A 12,600-nucleotide genomic window follows, 5' to 3' on the forward strand; every position below is an offset into this window, starting at 1 on the left:
ACTATCGTAATATTCTTGGAGGGTATAAAAATGCCATTACATCTGGTATCTTCCCTCATTCTGAAAAGCTGCATCACAGATTATATAGAATAGTCAAACAGCCGAAGCCAAAGACTTTATATGTACCCCACAGGTTAGCACTGGCACAAGAGCCTCTGATTGAGATGGGTTTTGTAGCATGAGTTGGACCTCATAACCAATTGATACATGATACATGCAATGGAGATAAATAATCAGGAGTATCCACATTATATTACCAGCTAGATCATATAGCAGATTCAATTCAAAAGAAGAATGATGAATCAAATCTTACACCACTCATAGGATTATTGCAACTACTGTACTGTATTTGTATTCGACAAATGTGTTCTTCAAACATTAGTTTTTTTTTTTTTTTATATAGAAAATACAACCTGAAAAATAATTCAATGCTTTTTGTTGTTTCCATTAACAGAAGAAATTTGAAGTCAATGTGGTTGCATCTGCACACTTTGACATGGGTAGAATATCAAAAAGGGGCAGATGATGGCACTATTTAGTATTTACTAATATATACTTCTGCATGGCCCTTGCGGGTGTGACTGTGAGAACAAATACATAAGGATGCTAGTCAAAGATTAAAACAAAGCAAAGCCAAAGCACTGACTGTAAATTCAAAATATGGGAATGATGAAAGGCTAAAACCAAAATCATCAAAACTATATTTGATCACTAAAACAGCTTAGGAAACAGTGACTGGCACTTTATGTGGAAACAATAAATGAGATAGACTAACACAGGATAAGAAGAGTGAGATAAAATGCTAAACAATGACAAGGAAAGAAAACTAGATCAGTCCATATTGGTTTCATAAATGACAGAACATAGCCTCTGAACTCTTGGTGATCCACATTATTTTGCACGAGAACACCCTGCAAGAATAAGCAAGTTATATGTAAGAGAGAAAAAAAGAAAGAAAGGATGTGATACTTATATATCGTTTGTTGGTTTTGATTTTGAAAATGAACATTTAAGAACATTAGTATGTGCCTGACTCATTGACATGTCAGTACTCCACATCCTGATTATATCAGTCTAGTACACTCTTAGATGGAGTAACCTCCTCTCAACAGCTATGTTTTAGAAGTAGCATAACTAGGAATAAATTCCGATTAGATCATTTACAAATGTTTGGTGTCGAACAGTCACACTTACTACCAAGGAAAATCACCAACCAGCATCCAATCACCATTTTTGTCATCTTATTCAGCACCACGGAGGAGATCATTAACTGACTTTCACTCAATATGATCTTGACTTGAAACTCCCCCTGGTAAACATTGACGTGAACAAGATTTGACTATTTTCACATACAGAAAGATGTTAATTTTCAAGAAAGCATCCCTGGTGTGGAAAACAAGAGAGAATCAGAAAATCATAGGTGTGTAACTGTGTATGTTACCTTTATTAAGAACCTTCAGCATGAGTGCTCCTTGTCAGGGACTGGCTACAGATTAGCTTCCTTTACGTGAACATGCCGATCTATGATATCTGAAAAAAGGAAGGCAATATTCCTGTTAAATTTGAAACATGGTCCCATATATGAAACTGCTATGGAAAACAATCCCTTTTCATATATGATAGAGTAGCTTTATGCAGCTCTATTAGAAGTGCAATAGAGGGTGAGAGAATACATGATACTAGACTTTATATATAACAGCAAAATCTTCCCTACTGGAATGTCATGTATAAGATGGCTTACAACAAAATATTCAATCTTTAGGACAATAAGTGTATATGAAACAGAATCTACTCAAACCATACAGGATTTCACCTTTCTGACAAGTTGCTAAAAGTTACCTTGAACATAAGGGACACTAAGAAATAGATAGAAATACATTAGACTAGAGGTACAGGGTGAGTTAAGGATTTCATTTACCAAACAAAAGCAAAAGAAAATATTATTGCCAGATTCAGAATATGGGAGTTTTTTTTTTTTTTTTTTAACCTTTTTTATGGCTAAACCAAATCATAACCTTCGTTTTTTCAGTGTTTTTGTACACTTGCATAAGTTACCATTGCGATGAGGGGGTGGAAGGGTCTGTCGAAACAGAGCGGGTGCAGCCGTCAGGTCAGTAGGGTTTGGATAAGAGGCACAATAAGGGTTTGGGAAGAGGCTAGGGTTTTAAAAGGGGACATCTGCCGAAAATTGTCGACTCTGGACGGATGAAAGTGCGGAAGCCCTTACTGAAGAAGTCATGTGTGTGTGTGTGTGGTTGTTAAAGAATAGTCTAACGAAAACCCGAAAAGGAGATAGATACTAATATGGAAAGATTAAAGCTGAATTAAAAGGACCAAAACATGAAAAGAGGATTACATTATAATGCTGAATGCTTAATAACATAAATATGCATTAGGTAGAAAATAAATGATTACATATGACTATACTTGAAATAAGATACCATGCCCTATAGCCTTTGAACTCCTCTTAAGCTAGCAATGAACATCCTGCAAGAATGAAAAAGTATGTATGAATTAGTACATGTGCCTAGGTATTGGAAATGAAACAAACACAAATCTCCCATAAACTCCATCAGTGGCATCAGAGAAGACCCTGTTGACTCGGCCCCAAATACTAAACTCTTAAGTCTTAACTGAACTGAATGACTAGTGTCAACGTACAGACTATTCGGAGCTTTCGATCAGTTGGAAGTAACAAACTCAAGATTTTGATATTTCCCGTGGTTCCATTAATTCCTTTCTGGTGAACGATGTTATTGCTACAACTAGCTGTGGGATATCCACTGATTTACCACATTGAAAACAGTATCACTCTATTAAATCCCATAGTTATAAATCACTGAAATTTGAATCAAATAATGTCTAAATTTCTATTGGTCAGTGTCTCTAAAGGGTACATGTTGCTCATATTAATCCATTTTCATTCGAAAACAATTAAATCTGAGAGTACATTGTGTTATGTGAAGTAAGGACTAACTTGAATCAAAGAATGAGTATATCGGTTCCGCACAAAAATGGTATGTTACAAGAAATATAGAAGACAAGAATCACAAGATGATGAAAAAGGTTTTGAACCTCTGGCTGGAAAAAAGGGTAAAAGGTAAATATTTTAGGAGAAATTTTAAAAAATAACCAATTTTGAGCCTTAAAGTTGAATTATGACCTTTTTTTTTTTTAAATTGTTGAAAAATGACCATATGGAATGATAATAAGTCTTAATTAGCCTCATTAGCTCTTTATATCTCCAAGCTCCTCAAAAATCAATAATCAAAAACTTGTAGTTCATTGGTTCATAAAAGAGATGAGAGAATTTTTCCTCTTCCTACGGGATTGTCTTCTTCATACAATGGAAATACTTTCTCCTAAATCCAAAAAAAAAAACCATTGTTCTCCTAGCTCTCTTTGGAGATTTCTCTCTCATCCTCTTCCCATCCTTCATGTGACGAGTCAAATAATCAAATGTATTTATAGAAAAGTTTGGGGATGATTTTTGTAACATAGGTTGAAGATACATAGCAATTGAACTAAGTGGTGGGTGACACAATTTTGAAATCTCTAGTTTGAAATTCTCCTGCGGTGGTGAAACTGATTTCAATTACACAGATTTTGAATCATTGAGATTTGGAATTGCAATCCAAATCCAAATTATTTATCCAATGGGGCCTAAAACTATTCTGTTGTTTGACGTCCCCTAGTATAGAGAATACAATCGTAAATCCAAGGAGATGGACACATTCTAAAAGAAATCATCTTGACAATTCTTAACACGATGGAAATTTTATTAACTCTTCTAGTCCAACATCATACCTAAAATGGACTTAAGCCTCTTGAAATGGAACCCACGTACATGATCGATCTATATACATATGTGACCAAATAAAGCTAAAAAAGAGGCACCAATGAATTTTCACTGATATTGGAAACTGCTACTAGCCTACTACAACATATTCATATTTGTGCTAGCCAATTATATAAGATTATTCAACAATTGAAAGAAATGGCCACAAACGTATACATGAGAAGGGTGGAAAAAGGAAGAAGATAATACTGTAAAAATGATAGGAGAATTCAATTCCCACGACAACTAGGAGAAAATAAATGGATTTTGGAACCTAGATTAAACATAAGGATAATCAAGATATAAAATATGGTTATTTTTTAAAATATTAAAAAAAAAAAAGGTTAAAAATCAGATTGAACGACCAAAAAGGTCATTTTTCACAATTTCTCATATTTTAGGGGATGTCAAAATTTTGTGGTCACGTGGATAACAACTAACAAGGGTCAAACATTATTTTGTTTTCGGCGAAGGAAAAAAGAAAAAGAAAAAAAAGAATAACGGCTATTTTCTCCCGAACCCGAAACCCCCCAAAAACCCAAAAATTCAAATCCCATAACTTGAAGACTAAGATACACAGACCAAAACCCATTTCAGAGCTCTTCAAACCAAAACCGTATCCTCTCCAATTCTGAGCGAAACCCTATCCTCTCCATTTCAAGAAAAGAAGATCTTTCTTCTCCAGAAACCCTTTTCATCAACACCACCAAACCCTTTCTTGAAGAATTCGAGGAACCCATTCCATTGAAGAATTCGAGGAACCCATTATTCCATTGAAGAATTCCAGCAACCCATTATTCCATTGAAGAATTCGAGCAACCCATTCCATTGAAGAATTCGAGCAACCCATTCCAGAGACCCTGTTCGATTCTGTAATTGAGGTTGGTGAAGAAAAACCCCTTATTTGTTCTTGGGTTTATTTCCTTCTTAGATACCAATTTCAATTCCTCTGGTCTTGTAGATTGTATAGGCTCTTGGGTCTTGTGAAAGATTATATCTTTATCTGCTAGATTAGATGGGAAAGTACCAGTTGTTTAGTGGTAATGAAATTCAAAGCTTCTCTCTGTTTCGTTCATGTTGTTAAAGAAAAATCGTTTCTTTATGATTGGGTTCTATCTGGTGATGCCAATTTGAATTCCTCGAATCGTATATAGTCTGTATAGGCTCTTGGGTCTTGTTAAATATTATAGCCTCTACTAGATTGGGAAGCACCAGTAATGAAAATTAATTTAAAGCTTCTCTCTGTTTTCTGCATGTTGGTGAAGGAAAATTGTTTCTTTATTATTGGGTTTATTTCTTTGACGCTGACGCCAATTTGAATTCCTCTATAAGATATAGACTGTATAGGTTCTTGGGTCTTGTTAAAGATTATAGCTTCTTTGCTAGATTGTAAAGCAACAGTTGTTTAGGGTAATGAAATTCAAAGCTTCTCTTTGTTTTGTGCATGTGTGTGATTTTGGTCTCTGGTCTATCAAACCCATGGGGATGAAAAGTGTGTCTTATCTTTTGATCATGCAATCTGTGGTAGATTTATAAGTTGTGCATTGTGCTATTACTCTCAGGATATGTTAATACTAGGCTAACTTGGGCTACTTCTCTTTTCCCTAGCCTCCCATTGATTTGATTCGATCAAAGACCCTATCCCTTCATTAAGGTAGTCAGGATGTACAGACCATCAAATTTAGTATTGCTATTGAAATGAAAATGATCTTTTGCAGTAATAATGATCGATGCCATCCTGCCATGGAACATTTCGTGTTTGATCGAACACATTTCTTGCTTTGTATTTCTTCTGTTAACATAGGTTTGTGAGTCCTAACTGTGGTCTTACTGTCTTTCAGTTTCTAGCTGAAATGAAGAGGAAGCACTGTGAATGTTGCCATGACATATGCGATAGTTGCACTGGCTCTAGCTCCAAGAGAAGAAAACTTGGAGACTGTAATGACCAGCCACCAAAGGCTGAACCCGGAGATAGCAACAATTGTTTAGAGAGGATTCTTGTAGAGCAGCCACTGAGGAGGTTAGCTCAATACCAGATGGTATCAAGACAGTGGAAGGCTCTCATTGGCCAACCAACATTTCAACAATTCCTTGCTGAAAAATCTGAGGCAAACAGCTTGTTTGTGAGTTATTTGAAGACTGATATGGTAGGAATTGTAAGGCTGATCCACAACCGATATTCAGTCACCAATTACCGCCTCCCTCCATCTAGGTCTGCACTTCCCCTTAAGAATGTGTTAGGGTCATGCTACGGCTTGGTCTGCTTGGGAAATACCAGCCAAGGAGGATATAGAGCTGAGGAGGATATACTCCTTCTCAACCCCTGCACAAAAAAAATGAGGTTAATCAAGGACACTATACATTGTGGACTGGAGAGGGGGCACTATGGCCTCGGTTTTGATAGAAAAGCACAAGATTTCAAAATTGCGAAAGTGTGCACTCCTCTGGTTAGGCACTCCAAGAAGAAGCTCACTCCAAAGAGGGAAGCGGAGATGGTGCATATTATAATCTACTCATGGAAATATTCTTGCTGGCGTGAAACTTATTTTGAAGATTGGGGGTTCAATTTGGTTCATTACCCTGGCATGTTTCTTGACGGCAAAATCTACTGGCCAGGGAAGGTTTGGGAGATGCAAGGGATATTTGTCAGACCACAGGGTCACCAAAACTCCTTGGTAAGCTTTGATGTGTCATCTGAAACGCTTGGCTGCATAAACCTGCCAGAAGACCTCCAGTCTGAATATTGCAGCTTTGGAGTTGTTGCTGGAACATTGACTGCATGCGTCTGCGGAGAAAAAACTGAAGTTTGGCAATACATAGAGAATAATTTCAGAAAGAGGGCAAGTTTATCGAGTTACAGAAATCATATGTCTTCTCACCTCCAGCCTCTATATCAGCTAGGGAATCTCATGGTTCTACTTCACAATGGCAGGAAAGTTACTCTATATGATATGTCTGACCACTCCAAGCTACATGCTTTGGGTCTTGACAAGTGGGTTCATCAAGGTGCTTTCAAAAGAAGAGGGCCAAGAATGGAAGCAGTGCCATTGGTTGAAAGCTTGTTTTCGCCAACCTTTGAGACAGAAAAGGCAAATTGTGAATAAAGGTCAGCTCAAACTTCTTTTTGAGGTGCTAAACTTCTTCCATATCCAATATAATTAATTGTATGATCTTAACATTTCCCCATAGTTGCTTTAGTGGATTTCTGTCCTATTGTTTAGCATTTTACAGATCCCATATGGAACTAAGAGAAACTCTGAGTAAACACACACCTGAACTATGATGTATTCCTTTTGCAGTTATCCAGTAGAGGATCACATGGCACTGATGCTGAAGAGTGATTTGGAGATGAGGAGAAACTTTTGATCTTTTTGGTTGAACAGATGGATATTCAACATTAATTGTTCCCGGCAGGTGGTATTCGTTTATAGTAAATAGTGAAAAGGGGATATAACCCCATACAGAATACATACTGAAAATATTGTTTGTAATTGCTTGAGAAGAATCTAATGAACATGGATTTGACTTTGGAAGTCATTGCAGTGGATGTGTCTGGCATGGAATAGGCTGATCTTAAGTTTTAGAAGAAGTTATAAATATGGTTTGTTTTCTAGTGTTGTTGAGTTATTGACAGCTCTGGTTAATATTTAGAATTTGATGTTGACCACTTTTTTTTGAGCATCACCAGTTTTGATGATGAATCTATTGTACAGCGATTTATATGTGCTGTTACAACACTAACCCCGTTAGCCATCAAGTTTGATCATATTGTTTATAGTGGTAGTACAGGTGTAGTACAAGTGCATCATGTTGGAAGGAGTCTAGATAAGACATATTCCCCCAATTCAGATGAAAATAGTAGCATCTAATATGCAGTGTAGATCTACTAATCCATTAATTTCAATGAGTGGCAGTCAACAACATATTGGTACAACCAATATATGCTTCTATTAGATCTAAAGAGAGGACATATTCAGTACACAATGATACCCCAAACCAGAAGAACTTACTAGTTTTACTATAGCTTTCATTATCATAGAAAACACATCAGAAAGAACGCCGATCCTTCAAGATAGTGAATCCCTTCCTCTCTCAGTTGAGTTTGATCCCACAGACACATCTAAGTTGTTTGTAGAAAAGACAGATAGCAAAATAGTTGTGTTTCTTTGAATCGAACAGATCAAAGTTACGTTATCTGATATAGTGATAACAAACTACGTACTGGTCCTTAGATAAGATTACAACACCAAAAACAGAAAGGTCCAAATCATAGAATAAGCTTTGAGGAGTTGAACCTTTGCACTTTTTGTCCATCGATCATGAGATATAAATCAAACTCAATGAAGTAGATTTTTGAAATCCCTGGATCTGAATTATTACCAGCATTGCTACTGTATAGTTCTTATAATGCCATGGAAGAGGTCACTTCCTGTTGGAGCTAGCTAGAGGCATAAGTACATATAAGTTTCACTTGAATCATTGATTATCAATGAAAGCCCTGCACAGATGCCTGCATGCAGTTCCTTGAGAATGTAAGTGAATGCATCCTTTGGCGAGCCAAAAACAATGGCAGCCATTTCTGAAACAGCCTGATGAAAACGAATGAAAAGAAAAGAAAGAATAAATAACATGATTGATCGATCAGTATTAGACCATATGCGACACAAGCTAGCAAGCTATTTTGAACAATATGACAGACCACCTGTGTTGCCGGTATCGTGAGTGCATGGTGCAACTGACTCTTCAAGTACCTGGAACAATATGACTGTCCGGAACTGATTCTTCATGACTGCAGTTTTAAGTATATACTTTTTGTAGAAGAACCAAGTCAATATGACTGCTTTGAGACCCAAAAAAGAATTTTTTAAAAAAACGCTATTATCACTGCTTTTACCAGTTACAAGGACTATATGTTATAAAAGCATTCAGCAAGAAGGGATTGAAATGACAAAAAACTCGATCATTATTAAATAAGCAATATAGCCACTACAAGTTTACAACACATACAAATCAAATTAAAACAGTTCGAGTACACTACTTGAAAGTTTAGACAAACCCGGCAACATGGTACAATCCAAAAAATGTCTACATATATAAAGCCTCTTATTGGGAGAATAATGAACTAAGTATTACACCATCAAAGTTAAATCAGAGACGACTCCATTATAGCTCTAAAAGACATACAGTTGTTCTACTCGATTATCTCAGCAGCTGGGTCAGGCAGCCATGTCTTCAATGAAACTTGCATATCCTGTTGAATGCAACACGTCGATCTGGACATACTCGTTTGTTGGTTCAGCCATAAGATGTTCTTAAGATTGTCTACGGAGACAAATTCATCAACAAATGGTCAGCAGTATATTGAGCTTGTTGACATATTCAGTACACAATGATACCCCAAACCAGAAGAACTTACTAGTTTTACTATAGCTTTCATTATCATAGAAAATATATCAGAAAGATCGCCGATCCTTCAAGATAGTGAGTCTCTTCCTCTCTCAGTTGAGTTTGATCCCACAGACGCATCTTAGTTGTTTGTAGAAAAGACAGATAGCAAAATAGTTGTGTTTCTTTGAATCGAACAGACCAAAGTGAAAACACCGAATGGATCACAATATGTAATAGACGTAAAAAACACAAGAATTGCTGACGCAGTGTAAACCTCTCCACTGAGGAAACTTCACTGCGAGGCTGTTTACGTAGCCTACACGAAGGATAAATCCACTATATGTAAAGAGAATACAATTACAAGTAGTGATGTTGATCACAATCACAATCACTTTATTAGCACACAACGCTAACTTGTTTACAATTGCAGAAACTATACTACACACGTAGCCAATGCTTTGTGTAATCTCTATACTATAGATCTCCCCCTCAGTTGCTTGTATCAAGAACTCACTGATCTCAAATATGACACATGAAATGTATGTAGTGAGAAAACAAACTACGTACTTAAGAAACAAAGAGAGTTTTGGCATAAAACTGTTGGTGAAGACTAAGCAACACACAAAGAAAACGATTATTTTTGAAAGCCAAAAACCCTGCTTCAGAAAACAGTTTCAAAACCTTTTATAGAGGAGCAAGACTCCCCCTCAATCAAATCTCTTATTGCATCACCGAATAAGATATGTATGTAAAGGTTTTAAAACAGAAAATAAATTTTTCTATTTTTGTGCATATCCAATCTCCATGTGATATGTAAGACGAAAACATTTTAATGAAGATAAGCATATCAGATCAATTTATCCGATATGCAAATCAAATTAAATCATGTAAAATGATATGCATGAGTGCTACCTTTAACTCAAGATCAGTGAGGCGATCCTCCTTGATTTTCTCTTCATTATCTGATTCTGCAATCTTCTTGTTTCCTTGATTTACCGAGAATGCAGGAGAAATATTCTCCTAATGTTCTGCAACCTCTGATCTCCTAGAGGCAATGGGAAAGTGTGTGTTGAATGGTATTGACCCAAAATACTTACAATCTCCCCCTTTGGGCATTCCCATTCAACACACAGAGTCATTCCGATGAATCCTGCATGTTAGTTCACATAAAACCATAAACTAAAGCAAATGGTATCTAAATGCTTTACTTGGATCAAAAGAATCAGTTTCCATTCTTTTCCTAGATCCAAGTAGAAACTAACTAAACCAAGAATACATGATACAATAAGCATCCAACAACTAGTCTGTGCTTATGCACTTACAACCCAAAAACTAAACGAAATATTGTCCAACAAAAAATTAAAAACAATAAAACCATAAATCAAAGTTTGAAATTTTGTTACTTCTCCCCCTTTGAATGGGAAGGCACAGCAAACTCCTCCATCAGCTTGGTGACGGTATCTTGATACTCCTCGCTGTCCATAGAACCAGAGCTGTCCTCCTGGGCTGCCTCCTCAACGATGGCGGTGGACGGACCAGGAGCGCCAAACCCTGGGGGTTGGCGCTACATGTTCCTGACTTCTTTGAGGAAGTTGGTCAGAGTGTGGTTGGTGCGGACGAGGAGCGAGTGCATGTCATCCATATCATTAGTGAGGGATGCAATCCGCCAGTCAGCCACAAGAATGGAGTCATGAAGACTGTCCAGAGAGACAGAAGAAGAAGGAGAAGGTGCACCAAAAGGAGATGAGCGAAGAGGAGGGCTTCGGTTTCGTTCACGTTGCATTCCAGGATGGAGGATGCCGGCCCTATTAGCTGCCTGGCGGCCCTCCTCGGAAGGAGGAAGACGCCGGTTTCCACCAATGCGAGAGGTAATCTTAGAGCGAACCATGATGAGAGAGTTTGGAGAAGCCTGCACACTTAGACAAACCAGAGTGAAATCCGAGAGAGACAGGAGAGGCTTTATATATCGAACCAGTAGGGTTAGAGAAAATCAAGGGACACACCGGTTGGGATTGCGTCTCCAAGGGGGAGAGGAGTTATTACAAGATATTATTTCGAGATACACACGCATGCAAATAACGTCTCCCCCTCAACTTAGGCTTAATCATTATGGAAATTAAGTGCAACCAGATGGCAATCAAAGAAGGAAACGAAGAGACAAATAGATTCCCATAATCAGCAATAATATCACACAATCGTTTCCTTTGCTAAGTATCAAGGCAATGAATGCAGTTGTCATATCGAAGAGAGAAAATATAGCATAGTTGAAACACAGAGAGCACAATGCAATTAGTGAAAGGAACATATTTCAAAGCATCAACCATGATGTATTCTATCAACAAATAGAATTGGTACTCAATGCTAGACCTTAAGAAGTACACCTGTGACATGAGTGAGTATAAGCAGTACATAGGGCTTAGCAACAGGTTTAGAGAAAGAGAGGAGTAGTGAAGGAAGAGAACTGAACTTATGAACTGGACTCAGGAGCTCTCATAGGAGAGATAGGAAACCTTGTTCCTAGGGATTTAGTTCAGTTGAGTCATAGACTTCTTTATTTGTAACAGCAGGAACTCATGTAACAAGACACATCTCAGTAACTCCAAGACCAGACGATCTTAGGGTACTAAACATAACAAGGATGCTCCATGGAGAGTGTCCCGAGTTGATGTTTGTAGTTTCACAATTGACGTACAAAGATCACCAACCAACTCATTTCTTGCAAACCTTGGAAAGTTCACCACAACCAAGACCTGATTACTTTGAGAGGAGGAATATAATTAACCATTCTCGTTTCTTACAAATCCTAGAAAGTTCACCACAACTAGGACCTGATTACTTTGAGAAGAGGGAATGAACCATCTGAGCATTGTAGGCAGTTCTCCTACTTCACCGATTCTCTCTTGACAGAAAACAATGAATATGCCACCATGTAAGCTATAAGTGAAAGTGCATAAGAAGTGTAACTGATTAAGAACCTAAACACGAGTACACAATTTGTTTTGTCCAGAATAAGGCATGGCAACAATGGATACATAACTGAATGTCTGAATATATGTGCATTTCACTAGTGACAGTGGTCAAAGTATACTAAGATCACGATTTTCTCAATCAACAGTGGACAGACATTCGTGTGCCTTACTGCTTAGAACATATCCCTAGTGCATTTCTCAACATCTCAAACCTAGCAGTGTCAAGAGGTTTAGTGAACAGATCAGCAAGTTGACTCTCAGTGGGCACAAAGCTTAACTCAAGTATATTTTGCTCAACCAAATCCCTAATGAAGTGGTATCGAAGATCAATGTGCTTTGTTCTAGAGTGTTGAACAGGATTCTTTGTGATGTTAATAGCACTTGTGTTGTCACAGAAGATAGACA

General features: G+C 37.3%; 1 protein-coding gene across 1 annotated transcript; it reads left to right on the forward strand.

The window, feature by feature from the left end:
* The first annotated feature begins 5,691 nt into the window (after positions 1–5,691).
* LOC133730278 (F-box/kelch-repeat protein At3g23880-like) lies at positions 5,692–6,942 on the forward strand. Its single transcript, XM_062157904.1, has one exon. The coding sequence runs from the start codon at positions 5,692–5,694 to the stop codon at positions 6,940–6,942; it is 1,251 nt and encodes a 416-aa protein (XP_062013888.1).
* Positions 6,943–12,600: the final 5,658 nt, after the last annotated feature.

Source organism: Rosa rugosa, chromosome 2 (assembly GCF_958449725.1).
Source record: "Rosa rugosa chromosome 2, drRosRugo1.1, whole genome shotgun sequence".
In the NCBI taxonomy this organism is placed as follows: domain Eukaryota; kingdom Viridiplantae; phylum Streptophyta; class Magnoliopsida; order Rosales; family Rosaceae; genus Rosa; species Rosa rugosa.

Coding starts and splice junctions, on each gene's coding strand:
- LOC133730278 (XM_062157904.1), top strand. CDS start 5,692: ATGAAGAGGAAGCACTGTGAATGTTGCCATGACATATGCGATAGTTGC.